Source organism: Coturnix japonica, chromosome 1 (assembly GCF_001577835.2).
Source record: "Coturnix japonica isolate 7356 chromosome 1, Coturnix japonica 2.1, whole genome shotgun sequence".
NCBI lineage: Eukaryota > Metazoa > Chordata > Aves > Galliformes > Phasianidae > Coturnix > Coturnix japonica.
The window spans coordinates 59185599-59208150 of record NC_029516.1 but is presented as its reverse complement, the minus strand read 5'-3'; the positions used below and the strand labels follow the sequence as shown (position 1 = coordinate 59208150).

Sequence of the window (22552 nt, the reverse complement as noted above, 5' to 3'; positions counted from 1 at the left end):
TACTGCCAAGTTCACACTACTGTATATAGCTGATCTGGGACACTGCAGTACTGAGGAATTTATATTACTTCAAAGGAAAAAGTATAGATTATTACAGTAAGGCTTTTCATTACCTTCCATCACTTCAAAGGCAGCTCCGTATTTAAAAAGATCCCTTTGTTCTATGTAGTAATTGCAGAAACTATGACTACTTCAAATGAAAGTTGAAGTTGAGTAAGTTCCCTTAATAAGTTTTACCAACTTACAGATACCTTCAACATTACTTTTAAGAATGAATTTCTAAACCTGTGCATCCTACCTAATTATGTAGGTATTCAACCTATCGTGAGCTTATGCAGATGTATGAACTCAAAAAGGGAAAACTATTGTAACTATACTTACCTTTAAAAAATATATTTTTTTTTCTTAAAAACTGTATAAAATGTGGATCAAGAAACGCTTGCAAGAGCTACTCTCTTACTGACTCTCCTAAAATTGCCTTGCCTACTGTTCTCCTAGAGCACAGTGGAAAGCAATCATTTAGCCAACTCTTCCATATAATAAAGATCATCCTTAGTCAAGAGAAAGACATGATCCCAGCTATTTCAATGAAGCAGTTACTACTTTGTACATCCCAAGCCTACCTGAGGGCACTACTTGTGTATTGCCTTACATACTCATTTGGAAAAGGACACAACTTTGGAACAAAGAAAAAGTAATCAAATGTTGATCCAAACTTCAGTGGGAAAGCCTAAAGAAGCAGTAATAATATAAGACGTGCTTTCAAGGACCATTTGAGGTTATTTTGCTGTTAAACTGTGTCCTCTATGTAAAGATGCTTGTAGTTCTACCATTATACTTATAGGCATAATATTCTTCAGTGCCTAGAAATACTTGAGGATTGTGGTATATCAGTGGTTTAAAAAAAAAAATAAATTACTGGGTCAATTCTTTTGTTCTTAAGTTATATGGCTGGCAAAGTGATTCAATTATTAGAAGACCTCTATTTACATCTATAATGACAAAATGCATTTTAAAAATGCAGCTTAAAGTTTACCCAAACTAGTAACAGAATCTAAATCACAATCAATCCGCAGCTAAAATAAACTCAATTAAATACGGAACATGGCTGTTTATTTTTAAAGTTTCTGAATTACTTTTCAACAAAAATTAGAATTTTTAAAATTTTTTTTTTATTTTTTTAAGCATTTGAAAAAGGCACAGCAATTTAGGAACAGTTCATTTACCCCACTGTAAACTCCATTCACATCCCATCATATCACTAGGATTATACTCACATGTCCTCTGGTGTCCAATGAAGCAAGAGTTTTATTTTTCCAGAATCTTCTTTTCTTTTAGCTATTACCTGATAAGAGTTGAATAATTTTATTAAAATCAAATTTGTGAATTTGTTGCTCAAATAAATTGTTTTTCATTTCCAACTGGACGTTCAGAAAACATATACTCTTAATCCTTCACGGTTGTATTAATCCTACGCATAAGTAGAACATGCACGTCACTATTCAAGCCACTCTTGTCAAGATTAAATGCTTTCACTTACTTTCCTTTAATTTTTTCATAATAGATGAAAAAGAATCATATACAGTTTTCCTTTAAAAAGGGTTCCAGTTTTTAAGCAGCCACTCCAAAAATTTGAAGCGCATGCATTCTTAGATGAGTTTCACCAATATCCTCTACACTTTCACAGTTTCATAAAAAAATATGAGAAACTAATGCAGCTTCTAGTTTAATTCTAACATAACATAAGAGTAAGTTATTCTCTCATAGACAAATGTATATCAACTCTTACATCAAAAATACTGTAAGATTCTTAATTTAGTCACTTGAAATATTTCTACTGCTTTTTCCTCAAAGGTCTCAAGCTACATCCATAACAGGATATGTCCCTTTTCTAAGTTTGGAGCAGAGACGAAAACACATTTTATTTTATTTTATTTTTTATTTTTTAATGAAGATTGAGAGCGTGCAGCCCCAGTCCCTTCCAGCTTTAAGTTTTAGTCTTTGCCCAGTCCCCAGATTCATTCTCTGCTGCAGATTGGAGCACATGAGCCTGGAACCAAACAAAGATATGTCAGGGCTCACTTTACACGACAAATGAAGTTCACCAACTTTTCTATTTTAAAACATACGTTTTCCTGTACAGTCAAGCTCACTCTCAAGTTACCCTCACATTTTAAGGATGTTTCTCTCATATAATGCAAGCATAATGAATACCGTATTAAAAAGTCTACAGGTGGCATTTTAAAATATTGTGTGGACATAGTAAACTAACTATAACCCAGTGAAAAGGAAGAAGATAATCTCCACAAGCTGTTCTTCATCCTATCTAAAACTGAAAGAACAAGAGCTAGAAAATCAACCAGAATATACAAGGTCCCAAGTATATTCTGCACCTAACTTAAAACCAGAATTACTGCTTTTACTGGGATTTACCTTATAACACATGGCGACTCCAGAGCCTCAAAGAGAACACTCAAGCAGCATCCACCTACACTTCCCAACAACTAACAAAAAAACCCGCAACTCTTCATTTACAGAAAAATACAGTACAAAACTTGAGACTCTTGTTTCTTGCAATCATGAAGTTAAAAAACAAACAAAAAAAGATGGCTGTGAACAATCTGCCTCCTCTCCTCGTGCTTCCAATAAAACAAAAACAACAAAAAATACAAGTATAAAACTGACTCAAATTAAAAAATTTTGGGCAATTCAATTCTGCCTGAATTATACTGATGTGAGCAGCACTCCTATTCCAGAAGCCTAGTAAGATCTTCAAGCAATCAGTATTGAAGTAAGAGCTTGAAACAGCTTCTGTTCACACACAAAGAAGCTTAAGGAGGTGAGAAAGTAACTTTAAACAGAATGGAATACAAACTGTATAGCAAAAGAGCTAATTATATATTGAAAAGTCTATGACAGTCATAGCTAGGGATGCTTTCACTCAGATACACTTGGAACCAATGCAAGTTTTGCAGACTGTTCATATTACTGTCTTATCTTGTCCTTTATACATGCTCAAAAGCTCAGCAATTCACATGCTTTTGACTGGGATCAGAGATCTTCATCCCTTACAGTAAAATGTCTGGTTTTGTTTAATATACAAGTACTATGTCAGCCTTCTGTTAGGAGACAAAAGAAATCTGCGTATGTACATGTCTTGCTTCTTCCCAAATGTATTCTGAAATTGTCAAGTTTAAAGATGTGTTTTAAAAAGTATCCACTACTTTTACAATCAGTACAACATTCTCCTACTTCCTAAGTAGGTTTGAGGCAGAAATACAGCCATGATGCAGACAGAAACATCAATTAAAATAAATAAATAAATAAAAATGAATCACTATTTTGTACTAAATCTTCACAGCATTAAGGCCAAGTCTGCAAAACTTACAACTGAAATGGAAGACACCTACCACATCTGAATAAGGCTGCTCTACAGACTTAAAGTCATTCTGTAAATAACTCAAATCCACGTACATCTCACACTAAAAAAATATAGTTCAGCATGTGATTGTATGTACAATACAGCTTCATTTGAACAAAAAAATCTTACTATATTACCTAAATTTCATACACTGTCCCTGGAACAGAAAACATAATTTGCATTTATTTCTGTGCAGGAAACCTCTAAAGATGTCTCAAATCAAAAATGGAGTTCTACTGACCTCTTCTGGAAAAAGAAACAAATGTCACTCTTCTGCACATTTACTTACTATGTTTTAGAGGCTTAAGATTTCAAAACAGTGTGAACAGTATCAGTGTATGTGATCATCAGACTAAAATCTCTAAAAAAGTTAGAAGTATAGAAAACAGTTTAGCACTCAGTTATCTTGGAGAACTAACCCTATCAACAAAAAAGATCGAGGGTAACAAGCTAGGTACATTCTTGAATGGTTTAATACCTGCTCTTCATGTTAAAGAAAAACTGCTTGACTTTTCCCACTTGATAGCGCAAAGAATCAACGTACCAAGAATTTGACTCCAATGGAAAAAAAAAACTAACCAAGAAAATAAGAACATAATGAAGCCATGGGTGGACTTCTGCAAAAGGCTTTGTTGATTGTTTTACAGCCTTTATGAAGATTTAAATGTTTAAAGAACAGATACAGTGACTGCACAGAAATTCTTCACAACTGTATTTTTCCAGTAAGGTAACTATCCTGTAAAACACTACACTACGCTGAAGTTCTAATAAAGAATCAAGAAATAAACCTATAAATACCTCAGTTTTCAGCAGTTTTATGATTAGATTTTTCACTTTTCGAATTCACATCTCTGGTAACTATGCATTTTTTTTTTTTTTTTTTTTTTTTCATCTGAAGGTGGACTACAGAAACTGTAACACACTTTTCCAATTCAATGTTCTTACTTGCATCTGAGGTAACCATTAGGTCAGTATAACAACATATACCTACAAGATTGCTTTTATTACCTTTCTTAAGTTAAACAGCCTCATCAGTAAAGTTGATGTCCAGTGCAATTGTGCACAACTGTGCATGTTAATAGGGTAGTCATGTGCAGCATACAGCTGGAATCTTAGAACAGTTCTGCCACTGAAACAACTCCCACAGCTGAGGTATAAGTAACATTAAGTTTTCAGATCTAATCAATCCCCTTCCCATCCTGAGTGGTACAAGTACAGATGAACTGAAAAGGTTTGCAGTGCTTCCTCCAAGTTAATTCACATCAGTTTAAGAGCACATTCCTCCCTTTAATTCCACCTCCTTACAAGTTACTGCAACAGCCAGAGCTGAGCATCCACAACTTAACAGTCTCTCTGGTTAACCCTGCAAATTAAAACAAGCTGTGAACTGGAAGACAACCTCCTCTTCTCACAGAATTTGAAATTCAGTCTTGGCCAGGAAAACTAAAGTAAGGCTTAAGTTCAGCAGCAGCAGAATAAGGCACCTATAAATCTCTCTTTGCAGCTGGTGTGCTCAATGCAGATGAAGTTCAGGACTAACGTTTTGGGAAAAACATCTAACAGGCTACTAAGATTTGTAACAATCATCAGTCTTGCGGAAGAAAAGGAAATGCTAAGTTCCGTGCATATAAAATCATCTTTTGTTTATGGAAAGAGAAGGAAAGTTCAACAGTTTTTAATCATTGGTTCAAATTAAGTCACAGCTGAAAAGAGAGCAGTCAGCACTCCTTCCTTGGACTGCCTCTGTCTGGAAATTTATGAAGTTCTTCCTTTTGTGCTGTTTCTTATTTCTTTTATTCTTAAAGAAGTGTCTCTACCTCTACCTCTTCTGCACTCTATCTCTCAATTCAGTAACAGAACAGGAGGTATTACGCTTTTTGAAATTCTGATCCCTGTATTCAAATTCAGTTCTTATTTCTCTACTTTCAACTTTTCTAAACAAATACAGACATCAACCCTATCCTCAAAAGGATACAGAAACTCAAGGTTATTTGCCCACCTGGAACCTGCCTCCTAGCAATTCACTGATACTTCAGTGCTAAGTTCTTTTTAATTTATTATTATTTAAATATAAAAAGGGAACAATGCATTTATTCAGTATCCCATCTTTAAAACTAAGAAAGGAATATACATGAATTTCACATTAACACCTATCAGTTATACAATTATCCTCATGGTTTTTCTTGCAATAAATAAGTACTGTGAATTGCAACTGGGGAAATTCTTATTTAGAATATTTTCTGCCTGACAGATATTTCCCCAAGCATACTGGGTGGGAAACACTGCAAGCTTCTCAATTTGAAACACACAATAACCACTAGTAGTATTTTTAAAAACTTATTTGCTAACAGAAGTGAATAACTCAACTATTTAAAAACAATTACTTGTTTTTGATTAAAAGCCATGTTACAAACATGAATACAGCATTAAATTATTCAGAGATGCAGGTAACAAACAATGAACAAAGTAATACTTACAGTACTGTGAAATACAACACTGTGTCCTTTTCCTAAGCTTTCTATATGCGCTGAGAGGTTAAAGCAGATGGCTCGATGTCTTATAGCATCCAGTGTTTGTGCATCAAAGAAGTCATGAGGTCTTGCTAGAAACAAAAGAGATCCTTAGTGTTGAACCCACTGAAAGCATTCTAACATATCTGAACACGTAAACAAACCTGAAGTGTCATTAGGAAATGATTTATCTTTATAAAATAAGTGCTACTATGTCAGAGTTGTAAACAGTAATTTAACTGAGAAAATGGCCTGACTCCAAACACAGAGTGGTGATCTATTTAAGTTTGGTCCCAACATACTCCTAGATGAAGTAGCTATTTTGACAAACTGAATTACACTTCTGAAGTTTTAACCTTCAAGTGATTTTTTTCTCCTTATCTTCCACAATTAAAAACTCACTGTTTTCACTGAGTACTTCTAGGAACATCTATTGCTACTATTTATTAAAAAAAAATAAAACTCCAAAAAGATGGCCCAGTACAAAGGAACTAAAACAAGAACATAAATCCGAGTTCCATTTTAATGCAAAAGCAGCCCAGTAAAGTTCCTCTAAACTATACAGATTTACTGGCCAAGGCACCCTTACTGCACAGTCAGTAGCTCCAGTACTACTGCTATGACTTTTAAAAAACAGTATTAAAATATTTCAAAACATGATAGAGCATGCAGTCAACATGTTAAAAGACACACCTTATTTCTGAACTTTATTAAAAGCCACCTGCCCTGATCTAATTTCTAAAAAAAAATATATTTTTTTTAGTAAAATTAGTAATATTTCCAACTGAATGCTGAGATGCTGCAAGGAGAACAGGAACACTGCAAAGAAATAAGAATTTGTAGTCTGTAAACAACATGCACTAGGAAAGTCCTTTTCTATTCTGAAAAGGACTTTTATGAATAAGTCTTGAATACTAAAATCCAATTTGGAGTGCACAGAAGGTCCATTAACTCTACCCTAAAAACCACTCTAGTAAAAATTAACTGCTACTAAGTACATATTTGTTGTATGCTCTTTGAAATATCTCATTCTAAGACTTTTAAATAGATTCAGTATCGTACAGTAGCAGAGCAAAATGAGCAATTTACTAATGAAAGCATTAAGAGTCTTTAAATCTTATGCGAGAGCAGTAATTCAGTAAGATGCTGAAAATAAAACTAACAATAATAGTTAAACTACATAATGACTATATCATCCTATAATCTGCAAAAACAGTTCTTTGCAATTCTTCTGTCCTGAATTAAAACAATGTATACCTTCCTTTTCATCATGATTATCTATCCATTATTTCTAAACTAACTATCATTTCCACTTTAGACTAGCATTTTCTACACTCTGGGGACAAATTGTTGTTAAGCATTCATCTGTACATTATGTTCTGTCCTTATTCTATCTCAGCTGGATACTGCCAATTAGGCAATCATCCCACTGAAATGTTTTCCTCTAAGTGGTAACTTCTCACAAAGCACACGGTCACTGACGCAAGCATTTCTTATATAGAAACCATTAATCTATCAAGTAAAAAGGAATATGGGTCAAGCTTAGAAAGCTTGTTGTATCAAATGCCAGAAACTTTTGTGTAGTTTCGCTCCTATTTATAAAATAAATGTTTGTAGATTTATAACAAAGATGCTATAATACAAGGAAGTATTACTTCTCAGAAAGGGTAGTCAGGCATTGGAATGCACTGCCCAGGGAGGTGGTAGAGTCACTGACCATGAGAGTGTTCAAGAAACATCTGGATGCTTTGATGATGAATATGATTTAGTGGGGAAGTATTGGTAATGGTTGGACTAGATGATCTTCTATGTCTTTTCCAACCTTGATAATTCTGTGATTCTGTGAAGTTATGTGATGTAACATACTTTGTATAACATATAGATTCACAGAATCTTCTAGGTTGAAAAACACCATCAAGGTAAGTCCAGTCACCAACCTGACCTACCAAGTCACATCATTAAACCATACCCCAGGCATGTCCAACTCACAGCCCACATGCAGGCTGGCTAAGCTAGAAATGTGGCTCACCCTGGGCAATGGGTGCACACATGGGGTGGGGCTGGGCGGCATTGCTTTGTTGGGAAAAGCTGTCACCTTGGCATCAAGTGTCAAACACTTTTCTAAAATTCAGGTAAACAGCAGCCACAGTCTTTACCTCATGTACTTGGTGGTCGTCTCGTTATAGAAGGAGACCAGGCTACTCAGGCAGAACCTGCCCCTCATACAGACAGGCTTCTGATCACCTGACTGCCCTATATGCCCCAAGTCATCACACAAAGGGAAAGTTACAGAGCAGATCACCCTGACACTTAAGCCAGACTGACAGGACTGTAATTCCCCAGAATCCTCCTCCCCACACCTCTTCCAGATTGAAGTCACACTTGCTAACCTCCAGACAACTGGAACCTTACCAGTTTACCATGACTGCTCATAAATTATTGAAAATGGCAGGGTGAGCACTATGGCCAGGTCCACCAGAGTGCCTGAATGAATTCTATCCAGCCTTGTTGTCTTAGGAACTTCCAAAACATATAGGAAGGCATGTACAGTTTTCTCAGCAGGTTATAAAGACTTCATCAGTCTTCGCACTGAAGCAATTGGGTAGCCTTGAGAACAAATGATCTTACTAATAGAGACTGTAGAAAAAAAGGGAATTAAATAATTCAGTCTTATCCTCATCTTTCATAACAACACCTTCACATCCAATAAAGGCTGGAGATTCACTTTAATCCTGTTTTTACTCTTGATGTATTTATAAAAGCGTTTTTATCATCTTTTACTCCAGTAATCAAATAGAGTTCCATGTGGGTTCTGGTCATTCTAAATTTTCTCCCTGCACAGCTTAACAATATCCACAGTCACCCTGAGATGTCTGCATCTTCTTCCAGAGCTCCATTTTTTCTTCTTCCTGAGCTGCAGAAGCAGCTCTCTGCTCACCAAGACTCATCTCCCCTCCTTGCTTGATTTTCAGCACATTGGGTCAGCCTGCTCCTGGACCTTTCACATGTCATCCTATTCTGCCCTCTAAAAATCCAAGGTATTGAATACTGTTAATCACCTTATTGACTTCACCAGGGATCAAAATCAAAGATTTCATCATTGTTATGCCCAAGACAGACTCCAACCATCACACCACCCAAGCGCCCTTCCCTGTTTGCACACACACACCCAGGTTAAGTGAAGCCTTTTCTCTATCATCACCTGTGTCAGGAAGTCATTATTCACTCCAGGAATCTCAACTGGATTTTTACCAGACATCTGGGAAGTTAAAATACCCCACCAGAACAACTCTAACGAGCATGAGATTTCCTATACTTGCTTGTAGAATATTTCTTGCCTTCATCCTGGTTGAGTGGTCTATGACAGACTCTCACTGTATTATCAATATTACTGGCCTTGGCCTTAACCCTGAAAAAGTCAACCCTATCAGTACCATTGCCCAGCTCCATGCAGTCACAGTACTCCCTAACACACAGGGCTACCCTTCATCTCCTTCACTTAAGAGCATCAAATTCTCCAGGCACATGAATCATCACAGGCCTCAGTGAGACACGGCCGAGGGATATCATAGCCCTGAGACTTAAGTAAAACTTCCAGCTCCTCTTTCTTTCCTAAGCTCCCTGCGTCTGCATAGAGGTACTTAAGCAGGGCTCCTAGTGAAACTGTTTTGTTGGACAAAATGGCTGGAATTCCTTTGTGCTGCTTTTCAGGTGCTTTCTAGCTGACCAGCCAAATCTATGGCTAAAACACAAATCCCATGTCCATAAACTGATTGATTCAGCAGACTTAACTGGTCATGTCAAAGCCTTTTCCTTTGACCAACAGAATCAAAGACCATCTGTCCAGAGCCTCTTACAGCTGCTCCAAGGACCCCACAGTCCTTCAAGATATGCTCTGGACCGCCCTTGAGAGTTTTTGGCGCCCACATGAAATAACAGATGTGGAGAATAGTGGGCTATACAAGACTCAGTAGTTTCTTGGTAACCTCACCAGGTGGCAACAAACCTCTAAAGAGTAAACCAGGTCAACAAATGAGCACCCCTGCTCCACAAAGGAAAAAGTCTCCTCCTGCTATCACCCATTGATGTTTCTTGTGTGGACTGGTCATTACACGGGGAACAGATCAAGTTGGTTCATTTAACACCTGTATCTCCTCTGAGATGACAAGTCCTTCCTCTGAAGCCTAGTAGCTCTGCAAGCCATACTAAGCTTCCATTCCTCCATTTTCAGTATCATCTCTCCTGTGAGGGGAGAATTCCGGCCATGGGTTCACTGCAGACCACACATGGAACCATGTTCCTCACTCCTCCTCAGCTTTCCCAATATGGTAGTCTTCACATCACTTACTGCAGGAGGTGCTCTATCTGGCAACAACCTTCAAAAGCAGGTTTACTGCCCATCCCTACCCCAGGAGCAAAGTTCAGGGCAACAACAGAACAGAAAGTCAACAGGGGAGAATAGAAAATGAATACCAAAATATTGCTTTTGGTTTTACGTAGCAACGCATTTCCAGGATTTACCCCTGGATAACTTTCAATGGCTGCAGAGGAAAGGTAACAATTTGTAAAACACATATGAACAGTATTATTAGTTCTTCACTGAGTGTTAATCCCGTATCTTCAGCTCATCTTATATCTATTAAATATTACAATAATTTTTGGATCAAGACATCTCCCTTCTTACTTAATATTAGAAGTCCCACATACACTTCACCTACAAAAGTAAATGAAAATCTTCTTATCAGCAACCTAGTAAATGAAACGCTAAGTCTTATGTAACTAATACATTCCCAATGTAGATTTCACCAACAATAAGTTTCCACATCTCACGTACATCACATCACATCTCATCTTTTCCAGTAAACTCAACTGTTATGATTAATAAGTATGTCATCTTTTCTACAGGAAAAGCAAGTGAGCACTACATACAATCTCAGGTTCCTCAAAAGTCACTGAAGTAGCTTCAGAATAGCAATATTACATTTCAGAGACACATTAAATATGTTTGGCTTGTAACACTAACTGAGGGACTTCCTATAGCAATGAATACAATTAAGGGTATTCACAAGAGAAAGAAAGCTACTGTGATCCTGAATTATTCTACCTTATAACCCCATTTGCAGACAAAATAGTACAGAAGAAAAGCACATCTCCTTTCTAAAATAAGTAAAAAAAGCCCTCATTCCTAGCTTCACACACTCAGACTTGAAATACTTTATGCGGTTATTCTGTTACTTAGACCTTTCAGTTAAGTTTCCTTGCCCTCTCTTCTTCTAAAGCTAAACTAAGAAACTTCCAGATAAGCAAAATTGTTCTGGCTCTTTGTCAAATCAGTGATAATCCACGCCAAGTTCTAAAGGAAAGCTACTGATATTCAACATTTTCAGAAAATGTCATCAACTCTGGATACATTTCTGGGTCATGTATTCCCCAGAGAAATACATTAAATAGTCATTTCCCAATTCAGTTAGTTAGAGATGACTTCTGCCTTAAGGCAAAACCATACAGCCACCATTGTGTTTGTCTCTAGAGGTAACAAGATAAAAAGAATTACACAAGCAGCTGTCATTTTTCTCTGTGCAACATTTGATTAAGAGAACAGAACACACCATTCAAGTTCTACAGTTGAGTAAATATTCCTGAAATGTTAAAAACCAATTATACTTCTTTTTGCCATAGATTCATTTGAGAACTTTTTATTTACCTCCCCCACTACCCCATAAAGATGACATTGTGCATATCTGCACAACAAATTCAGTAGCGTATTCTCTTCTTATGACTGGGACATCTTTGAAGTCCTAACTACAATTTGAAATTTTAAGTCAATAACGTACATAAATCACTAATAAAATGCCAATCTGCATCCTACTTCTACATATATAGAGGGAGACATTGAATAAAGATGCATTAAATCAGTCACCTAAAAAAACTAATATTGATAATTATGCAAACTAAAACACAACTCGCAAGTCTGCAAAAGTGAAATAATTTGGAATGATTAGACATCTGTATTTTGTTTGTATAACATAGTCAACAAAACAAAACGGCATTTTCTGAACCTGCCTGTACTTCAAATAAGCCATTCTTCACACTTAAAATGAACTAAAAGTGTACTGTGAAGTGACCACCTGATTCTTCATCCACCAGACTTCCCTTTTTGAACCTTCTAATTTATGTAAATTGTTAAAAGTGAAAACTTTGCAAGTCACAGACTGAGGAGGACAGAAATAGCATTCTAACTTCTCTGAACTTTTAATCGGTTTCAAAATTAAAGGAAATCTTGAGATTTACACTTAAGACGCATTTAATAATATAATTTGCTTATACATCCTTTAGGAATAACCGGGTCTCCCAAGTCTATCATTGCTAGAGGGAACAATTCTCACCTTAAATAAATGACAAATTGTACTTCAAGTAACATAGGTTCATATGAAATTAAAAATCTCAACTGCACAGAGAAAGATAAAGAATACAGCAAATCAACTCTCCCCAAAACTAAATCTTGGCTGTGCTCATTATGTCATTAAGCTAAAGGAACGTGCTGTTTTGGATATAAAAACATCCAGAAAAACTTACGTAATGATCGCCGTCTCTTATTCTTCAACTTTCTTCTTTTATTCATTCCAGCTTTAGATGGAGATTCCTCTTTGGCCTTTGGTTGACTGGCTACTTTTGAAGAGTTTTGCTGGCTGAAGTGTGTGGGCACGTGACGGGCAAGTCCTCCCTGAGATGCAAAGCTGGCATTGCACCCACCAACTACACACTAATGAGGGAAGAAAAATGAAACAGCTGCATCAGAGCACTGCATGGCAGTCATTCACAAAGGTTTCATAGATCTTCCAATTTACTTTTCCTGGCTCAACCTCCAACACATTTAAAGAAAGATAAACTCTTAATGAGCATGCAATTCCAAAAATAGAAACAAAAGCATCTGAAATAAATTCCCATCTGAACTTTGCAACTTTGAACAGTTATTTCATGGTGCAATCACTTTTTAAAACGCTTTACTATACTCTTCAGTATGGTATAGCAGCAAATTTGTCTTGAACAATGCACTGAATAATCCTTCTCATAGAAAAAACACAACAGAACAACTTTTCCCCTACAGACCAGCATTATATCTGCTTGCCCTTTTGAACACTGTACTGTTACTCTGTATTACCCCACAGTTCTGCAGCCTTCTGTACTCGATACAATAGTGTTCTATAACCTCTCTCTGTTGACAAAGTAGAAGTAAATTTTTTCAAATAAAAAAAACAAATAAATCCCCAACCACATGAAATGTGACAAAGCACTTTGTATAAATGCCATACAAAGTCAATTATTATATTTCACTTGTCTAAAACTAACTAGTTACTAACAAGTAACTTGAAAAATTTATTAACACTATTCACGTCTATTTTGGAATAGTATAATTACTTCAGAAGTATTTAATGAAGAGATTTCATTTTCTTTGAAACAGAAAAATAAGATGAGCTCCAGTGACTGGGAGAAACACAGAAACCACAAGATACATAAGACTAAGCTAGTAAAGCCCACAATAACTATTAGTATTTTTGTACTTGGTTTATATTCACAGTTCAGTAAATCGTATAGTTGGAGTGGGAGGCACAAACCTTTTGTGCTCTGAGCTTACAAGGGTAAAAGAAAATAGAAGTATCCCATCACGAGCTGCACAGAACTGTGTATCATCTCTTCATTGCAAACTGATGTGGCAGCTGCAACAGCAGTTCAGCAACAAGTAATGGTGCAACTATATACATAACACTAAGTTTTCTCTGAGGACTAAAGAAGAATTTGCAAGCTCAAATAATCTGTCCCAAGCCTGCACATTTGATTGAAAGACAAGATGACAGCAGCAGAATACCACTCAGCATGTTTTGTTCCTAACACCCAGCTGTGCTGTTTTCCAACTGTGGCTGCTAAAAAATGAAACCTGAAATGTTTATCTCTGCCTTGCTCCTAACGAACTGTTTTCTTCAATTATTCTAAAACAGGAATATAGTGTTAATAAAGAGAAACGTGTTATCCCCATTGACTTCATACATGCTACTGGACTACAAGATTACATGATAATAAAAGTCAAGAATAGGAGGATATTTTTAGTAATTTTATTCAAATGGTTTTTAGAAAAATTCCTTCAAAGCTTGGTACTGAGCTAACTAAAACCATGTAATTCCCTGACAAAAAGCTTCAGGACAACATATGTAACTCTCCCCCATCTCCACCACTAATAAGCATCTCAAGAAACATGGTGATCTCTAACAAAAACTTACCGCCTTGCTCTGTAATTACCCAAGTTCAAATAAGAGCAATATTGTACACTTACACTGTAATGACTTACAGTAAGAAATAACATATCTGTATTTGGTACAATACAAAGTATTATTATCTCATTTACAATAAGGAAACTACACTGTAATATTATTACAGTGAACTAATACTGAAGATGAAATGTTCATTGCATTAGAGATGAACAAACTCAACTTATAGACACAGATAAATGTGTCTATTAGTTCAACTGCTATTTTTGTTCTTCTGTTATGAAGTCCTTGAAGCACCTGCTCTCTGGCTTACAAAAGCAGTTTTACAAAACTACACTAAGCAAATAAATCTAAACTTAGGTTTAACTTTCATTAAGGTGCTACTGCCAAGCTTCTAGCTCTGATCCTACAAGCGCTGACAAAAAGAAAATGGACACAAACTAAAGCTATATCCTTAAGTTCAACCACACATTAGCAAATTAAAAGTTCAGTCTTTCCAAGGCTTTCCTAGAGGTCAGAAATAAATTGACATCTTGGTACAATGCATTTATTACCACTTTTTCCAAGTGTAGTATCAAAAAGCAACACCTTCTGAGTATACAAATATAGCAATGGCATAATTCTAAAACACTCTAAAACACAACTTTGTAAGACTTTGTAAGACTAAAAGCAGTCTTATGACTGACTATGGTTTGACCCACAGTGTCACAACTTGAGTTTTGCAGATAATCAACACAGATTCACTACAGAAAATACTTTTTTTTAACCGCAGTTTGACTTTTAAGTCATTAAGTCCTCCATTTATGCTAACTGCAACTGGCAATCATATTTTTCCAGAAAGGCTACTTACAGTCTGCAGCCTCAGCATGAAATATCTGCAAAGATCATCACATTCACATGCTGCATGGTTTGACACTACCAGATTGTATCACGAAGTAATCAACAGCTGATATATCAAAGACAACAACAAATGTCTTTGTAGTGGACAGAAGACAGTAGAAGAGGAGAAAAAAATAAATTCTTACCTGTTTTTTTTTTCTTTTTTTCTCTAAAATAATATATCCAGCAATCCGTTACTAATGGATAAAGTCTCTTCTCTCCAAAGATAAAGGAGCAGTTCAGGCTGTCACTTCAGGATCTCTGGACGGTAAGTCACACCAAATCAGCTTCCCACCAGATAATTATACAGATCTAGAGGGCTTCTAATAAATCAAACTCAACTACTAAGCACAACTTTACACCAGTCTCTTAACTTTTCCCCAAAAACTTTTACCTCAAAATTTTGCATTTAGTTTGCAATATAATAGGTTGGGTCCGGATTGGTGGATATGTTACTTCAAGAGAAAATAAGTCAACACATAAGAAGTTTAATTTCTCCAGTGTACCCATACCCACCATTATTAATGGGCAACAGCGACCAGTGACTTTAAACAAGGCATTAAAGTATCTATCAATGTAGATTCTTTTTTTCCTCTCAAGTTCAAAATAACCAAATGGCCATTTTTAAAAATATTCAATGTGAATTTTTTTTAATAAATTCAATATTACTATTTTAGACATCTGGACAAACCCTACTAACTCATCATTTGAGCATTAAAGCAGAATGCCTTCACATTTTCTATCTGCATCTGCAATGTTCTAATGAATAGAAGATATTCTGCCAAAAGAACAGTCAATATGAATTCCAAATGATGACTAAATTTGCTTGGTTTTGCCTTCCAGATTTCAACAATATGTTACTCTATTATGAGTCACATTAAGTGGACTTACTCCATAATGAGTTTTGAAAGTTAGGGGCTGTAGAATGAGACGTGGATGTGGTTCATTCGTGTATTATTTACGTTCCCCTTCCCCCCCTCCCCCCCATTCCTCCCCCCTTTTCCTTTAAAGCAAAGAACAGAACCCTGAAACAAATTTCTGTACTGCCATTTGATGTTGCTGCTGGAAGCATTCACCCTGTGAGCAAACCTTGCGTGACTGATCTTAAACATTAAGAGCACACCCACTAGAATCAGTATGTGAAAGCAGCTTGGTACCATACCCACACAGTCTTGTACTTATGGAGGATTGCTGTCAGCAATTATTTTGCTTAAAATCTCCCACACATTTGAGCTCATTTTCCCATTTGTTCTTTCACTGTGCCTAACACTTTTTATTTGTTCATCTACATAACACACTAAGAGCTCTTTTGGTATGTCTACAAGTAACTTTCAATGCCTTCTACAGCAGCAACTAGCAGTTCAAAAGTTTAAGTGCCAGTGCAGCGTCACAGCACAATAACTATTCAACTATTTATTTAAAACAGCCAAATTTAAGACAATTCCTTCTTGGCTTGCCAAAGAGTTACCAGCATCAGTTTTCTAACTAAGTCTGTTCCTCTAGTTCCATCTGTCTGCGTGTTCTGAAAGCCCAGAAGTTTAAGTTGCTGAACTTCAGATAGGAGCTCTACTAAACAATGATACCCCTGATCTTCCACCCATTTTTAAAACGCTGCAAAAATTATACAAGTACAGAGCTAAAGAATGTTTATATTTGCCTTTCAACTCTAGATATAAAATAATACACAACGTGAACATACTAAGTATCTTCAGGGAAATGATTACACGCTCTGAGAACACCTTTATTAAATGAATGCCTACAACAACGAAAAGACTGAAGAAATTGCTTATAGAAGTCTGGTTCTTGCTAAGAGAAAACTTCCAGTAACACAGAAGCAAAAAACTTCAGGTACTAAGAAGAGCAATATTAACTTCAAAATGTCTAACAGCAGGCCATAGGCAGCCACTGAAGTTCTCAGACCAGAAATACGTTCCAGAAGACCAGTCTCTCTGCTCCTCTTGACAAGAGGAACAAATGCGGGAAACAGAGCCTACCAAAAATATGATTAAAGAACTATACAGCTTTGCAGACATATCTGATAAAAGACTGAGAACTAGCTACAGTGCTTAATGCCTCATTTAACTGACATGCTTTTGCTTTGGAGGTTACCTTGGGAAATAATATTTTCTAAACAATGAATCAGGGACAACTGCTTCCAAAGTACAAATCCAATCCATCCAGTATCAAAAACTTTGAAAAGGGGAGGTAATAAAACAGAAAAACAAAGAAATTCTTGGGCTAAAGAGGAACTGAGGTCCAGAATTCTATCCCAAAGATCTAGAGTATTACTTTTGCATTAGTCTAGCAGATGAGTAAGATGTAAAATATCTCCTACTTAGTAAATGTACATATGCTACTAGGAAGTTGCCCAATATATAAGCAAATGCACCTTCTCCGTGACATCTCTACAGCAGTATTCAGGGGTTCACACTAAACCACACACACAGAAACTACAGGAGGAACTTACAAAAATACAAAACAATTGCCTCTGTAATTAATAAAAGGGTTTGTTTCAGAGACAAATGAACTACACAGTTATATAGTTTATGTGCATATGTAGACAAGGCAGGTAAACTCACAAAGAGCTTTTAAAATGGAAGCACAGCAGCTCATTCACAGCAGGACACAGCTTTTAAATCAAAGGACAGCATTACAGGCATCACAAAAAACAGGGAATTAAACCCACAATGGGCAACTACATAAAACGAATTTATTCACAGACAAAAGGTAGGCAAGACAGGAACGTAACCTTCAACTGAATGGACCTGCAAAAGGCAGCTTTAGACTTCAGTCAAATCCCAACTGTTTTCTAATTTAATATTTTTGTCCCTTCTTTTGACTAGAGATGAAGGAACAGTGCCCTGCCATATATTTATTAATCTCCTACCTTCATTAAACAATTATAGTTTTCTCATAACTTTACAAAAGTAAATTTCCTCTGCATTTTATCATCACCTCCATAGCTAACATCCTTTGCCTTTTTTTAAAACCACCCTGAGCAGTTCTTCAGACAACAGAACCAAGCTCTGTCATTTCTACTGCCTTCTAAGTAAACCCCTCACAAATTCTGGCATTTGTTTATGAACAAAAGAGTGAATGCCTTGGCATTTTTCAGAGTCCTCTAAACTGATGATTCCTTCCTATAAGCTAGAGCTCCAGTGTGAGCTTACAAAGCAATAGATTTTCTTTTTTTGTTCATTTTTTTTTTTTAATTTAGGTGTTTATTTTTTTAATTTAGATAATCAAGAACGAGGTCTTCAATACAACTCTAACTCGAAAAACTTTGGCTTCTGCTAGAAATGTGAGGAATTAAGTTTTATAAGAACAGCTAAAATGCAAAACCATTTTGGTTCTGAACTGATGTAAGACAAAGCAACAGCTGATCCTTCGTGTTATTTCTTAAGTGATTTTCTATCAGACAGATTTCAAAAGCTTGAAAAAGTAAGGAATCAAGTGAAGAAAGGAGTCTAGTTAACTAACAGGTTATCACAATCACATCACGTGGGCTCAGAGGACTACATTCATGGGGGAACAAAAGAATTTTACTAAGTTCACAACACAATTATCCTCCACCCAAAGCTCCCAGGAACAGATTGGAAAATATAAAGATAAAATACAAACAGAAACACTGAAGACAACGGTAGGGAAAAAAAACAAAAGGAAATGACACACTTTGAGCTACAACAATAAACTACTGCAAATCCAGCCTATGTTTTATTCTTTCCCCAAGGGTGGCCAGGGGAAACTAGCTGGGGAAATAATCCACACTTAACACAAGATGTTTATTATCAGAACCAACTGTTTGAAACTGCAGGGCTTTGAAGAGGTTAGCCAAAAAAAAAAACACCAAAAAAACCCAAAACCTGAGATATTAATTTTACTCACTTGGCTGGATAACACTCCTAAGACTCAAGAAGTACTCTTTTTCTTGAGGTATACTCTCCTCTTTTAAACTCAGTATCTCTACATTGAGTTTCTTTGATCTATAACAAGCAAGTACACAAACTAACCTACCAGAAGACTCATAAGACCAAAACCTGCCACTGCACTTTAAAGCACACCCCCAGTTCTAAAATGAGAAGAAAGAAGGTACAAGTTTCCCCCAGTTATTCATTTTCAAGTTTGATTCAAGGATTTGCAGTTATAATCAGATCAGTTACTGGAACAATCATATTTGAAAGCTTCTTTCAGAGATCTATGATCCTTACGCTAGCTTCCAACAGCATGCTAACTTAATTCCTTTGAACAAAGAATACAATAATCTCAAGAACAGAATTTACTCCCTGCCATTCATTCTGTATGAAATGTTCATACTAAACTAAGCAGTTTGGAAGGGAAATATATATATATATAATATTTCACCTGCACTGAACTATTTTCACCCTCTGGGTTTTGAGTATAGTTTTCTGTCATAGCTACTATAACAAGCTGTGCAGAAACAATAACTTCTGAGAGAGGTCACTGTAACGGGAAAGTACTTTTTTGTAATAAAACTGCCCTAAAATTTAAAAAAAGTAGACAACGTTACGCAAGACAGAAAACAGAAGCAGAGAAGCAGTGACTAAAACCTGATGGGCTGGGGCAAGGAAGGGGAAGGAAGGTATAAAATGCTACCTAGATGTAATAAAAAAGTACCCTCATTCATTTTTCAAACCCTAGATGGAAGAACTTCAATCTGAAGTAGCGTGGGTGAGACTTACCATCAAGTGATCCAGGACTGACAGCTATGAACTGCCCCAACTGTATCCATAAGAGGATGAAGCAACTCATTAATAACGGATTGGTGGATATGGGAATGATAAACATTACTATACCTAGAATTGCAGGTACAGATTAGGGGAAGAAAGAAAGAGAAAGTTAGAAAATACTACGCAGGTAATACAGTCAGCTCAATGGTCCTGCAATCCTGACTTCCTTATCATTCTCAGAGAAGTTAACCACACACAGACACTGACTGTTTCAAATGAATACTGTTAACAAAAACAGCTCATTCAAGAACAGAATGAGCACCATCAGGCACCAACCAAAGCGTGAAGCATGAGGCAAAGCATCTCGCTGTTACACCATAAACAGCTCAGCTTTGAAAAGCACAAGTAACTGAACACAAGCATTATTTTAGTTCAGATTACCCTACTGTTCACAGGTTTAAAAGAACAGGGACAGAGAAGCAGTATCTTCAATTGTGTTTCATAACAACAGAATCTTTGGGTAGTGTCAAAGACAAGTTTATCTCACTTGGTAAGTTTTAACAAATCCTCCTGTGACAGCATTTTTCAATTAATACATTATATAAGGAAAAATAAAGAGATTTCTCATAAAATAAAGGATAATATACCTTGCTATAAATCTTACCTTGAAAGGTTTGTCCCCACTGTGTGTCAGCATATGCCTCTGCAACCAACTTTGACTTGTTGAAGGTGTATTATATACTTTGCAACCTTTCCACAAGCAAACAAACACCTGATAAAGTAAAAATATGGTCAGTTTATACAAGTCAACGAAAACAGTAAGAAAAAATTAATTAGCAAAGAAGCATGCTAAAAGAATTTTGAATCAAGCATTTATTCTGCAACACGCTTCTCATCTCACCAAGGCCAAAACAACTGAAACCACAAGTAGTCAAAAATAAAACATAAAAAGCCAGGCAATCCTGCAGATAAATACAACCAAGAGCCACAGCTTGCACTTGCCCTGTGTATCAGTATCACCCAAGCACTGAGATGTAGAATTTTTATATGATGAAATTCACGTTTTCTGGATAGCAAAAATATAAAGGATAAAATGGTTTCATCTCATAAGGAAGAAATAACTGCCTTCTTAAAGAAAAGTTAAAGCCTTAATTAAAACACAGTTGTTTAAATATAAGTCTCATACTACAGAATACTGGATAACCCTAGTTAAGGTTTTAAGCTCACTTCCTGATGAATAAAGTTAAAATCTTCCATAGGATTCAAAATCTATGGGTGTTTAGCTATTTCCATGTACAGATTAGTCACACGCACAATAGTGCATTAAAGGGAGTAGAACTTACTCATGCTGCTTTTCTCTCTCCTCTCATTGTGTCTATCTATAACCTAGAGAATAAAAAAAGCTCAATGAACTTGGCTTTCATCAGAAATTCCTCAACAAGCCTGTGTGTGAAGGGAGGTACAGCCCTAATTTTTAGCAGCAGAATACAGTCCCCAGGACTAGCATTGTCCAAAATACTTTCAGAATACCTTTCAGAACTGCAAGCAGCTAATTGGATTTGAGTTTCTTGTTCTCTTTCAGAGATTAAAAAACTGAACCTTCAAAAGACTGTACTTCCAAAACAAAAGAATAGCCAGAGGAGTGCTATGTGCTTGCTATATAACATACAGACAGCCCAACTTACTAATGCAAAGCTGGAAAACCTTGTACGCCTATGTGACTGATCAAGGTCTACTGACATGAGGCCTAACTTTCTGATGCTTTGGTGTCTGCTGTTTCTCAGTTTTTAAAGTCTTCCTGTAGCCAATGAACTGGAATTTTCAGATTTCTGGTAACAAAACACTTCATTAATTGTCCCAGTATCTCCATCATCAACTGCAGAGCACTCAGAAAGGAACTAATATGAAACAACAGGTTGTTGAAACACAACCTCCTCAGAAAACGTGCACTAGGTTTTACAGCAACCCACAAGAAACCCCAGCAAGGCTTTTTGGGAACACATCTCTGAAGGCTGAATCCAAACTATTTCTAACAAAACATTTCAGGGAGGTAAAACTATTATTCCACTAGTATGAAATGAGTATCCTGGACATTCATGATTCTACATGGAGTAGAACTGCTATCTTAATATTAACTTAGAAAATACACATATTACCACCATAAATGCAACATGATAAGCATGCTTATAAGTTTCCAGTAAGCTTTTACTACTTCTTTCACGTTTATATTCATTGAGTTGATTAAGTTTTGAAATCCAATGAAAATCCCTAGAAGATGCACCACTTAACCGCCTCACCAGCAGATGGCGAACCAACCCTTGGAAGAAAACAGCCAGCATCATTCCCCTGCAGAGCGTCCAGTGGAGAAACTTTACAACAAATAAATCAACTCCACCAGGGGGAATAAAAGGAGTGTGAACTGAACACAATAATCAGGCACACAGCGTTACCTACAGCTGTCTCTTTCAGAAAGATGAATACAGTGACGTTTTCTAAGTAAAAATATCCACAAATCACACCAAACGTAAGCATGAAACATTTTTCAGGTTTTTCAATCTCTTTCTAAGGGGTCACGGGTGGGACAAAGGTCACCAAAGATGCATTTATATGAAATCCCACAGGATACTGATACATCTCATCCACTTAATTGTTTCATCCAGGATACACGTAACACGTTTATAAACCCACAAACAGAACTACAAAAGTCTGTCTCGTGGGTGACTAAGAAGCTGGCACATTGGTCAGATGATTCTGCCTGGAGTTTGGACTGAAAAAAGTCACTAAATATCA

At 36.3% G+C, this 22552-nt stretch overlaps 1 protein-coding gene across 4 annotated transcripts in view; it reads right to left on the bottom strand.

Annotated features, from left to right (window-relative positions):
• Positions 1–22552, bottom strand: part of AEBP2 (AE binding protein 2) — a 48530-nt gene that overhangs the window by 5762 nt on the left and 20216 nt on the right. For 3 of the 4 annotated variants that reach the window (XM_015868226.2, XM_015868210.2, XM_015868219.2), the window contains exons 3-6: positions 20427–20534; positions 12508–12694; positions 5899–6023; positions 1278–1345 (exon numbers count right to left, since the gene is read on the bottom strand). In XM_015868226.2, the coding sequence (XP_015723712.1) occupies positions 1278–1345; positions 5899–6023; positions 12508–12694; positions 20427–20534 (488 nt within the window). Of the gene's footprint in view, positions 1–1277; positions 1346–1944; positions 2051–5898; positions 6024–12507; positions 12695–20426; positions 20535–22552 lie in introns of those variants that run through there. The other variant, XM_015868236.2, reaches the window with a different exon arrangement.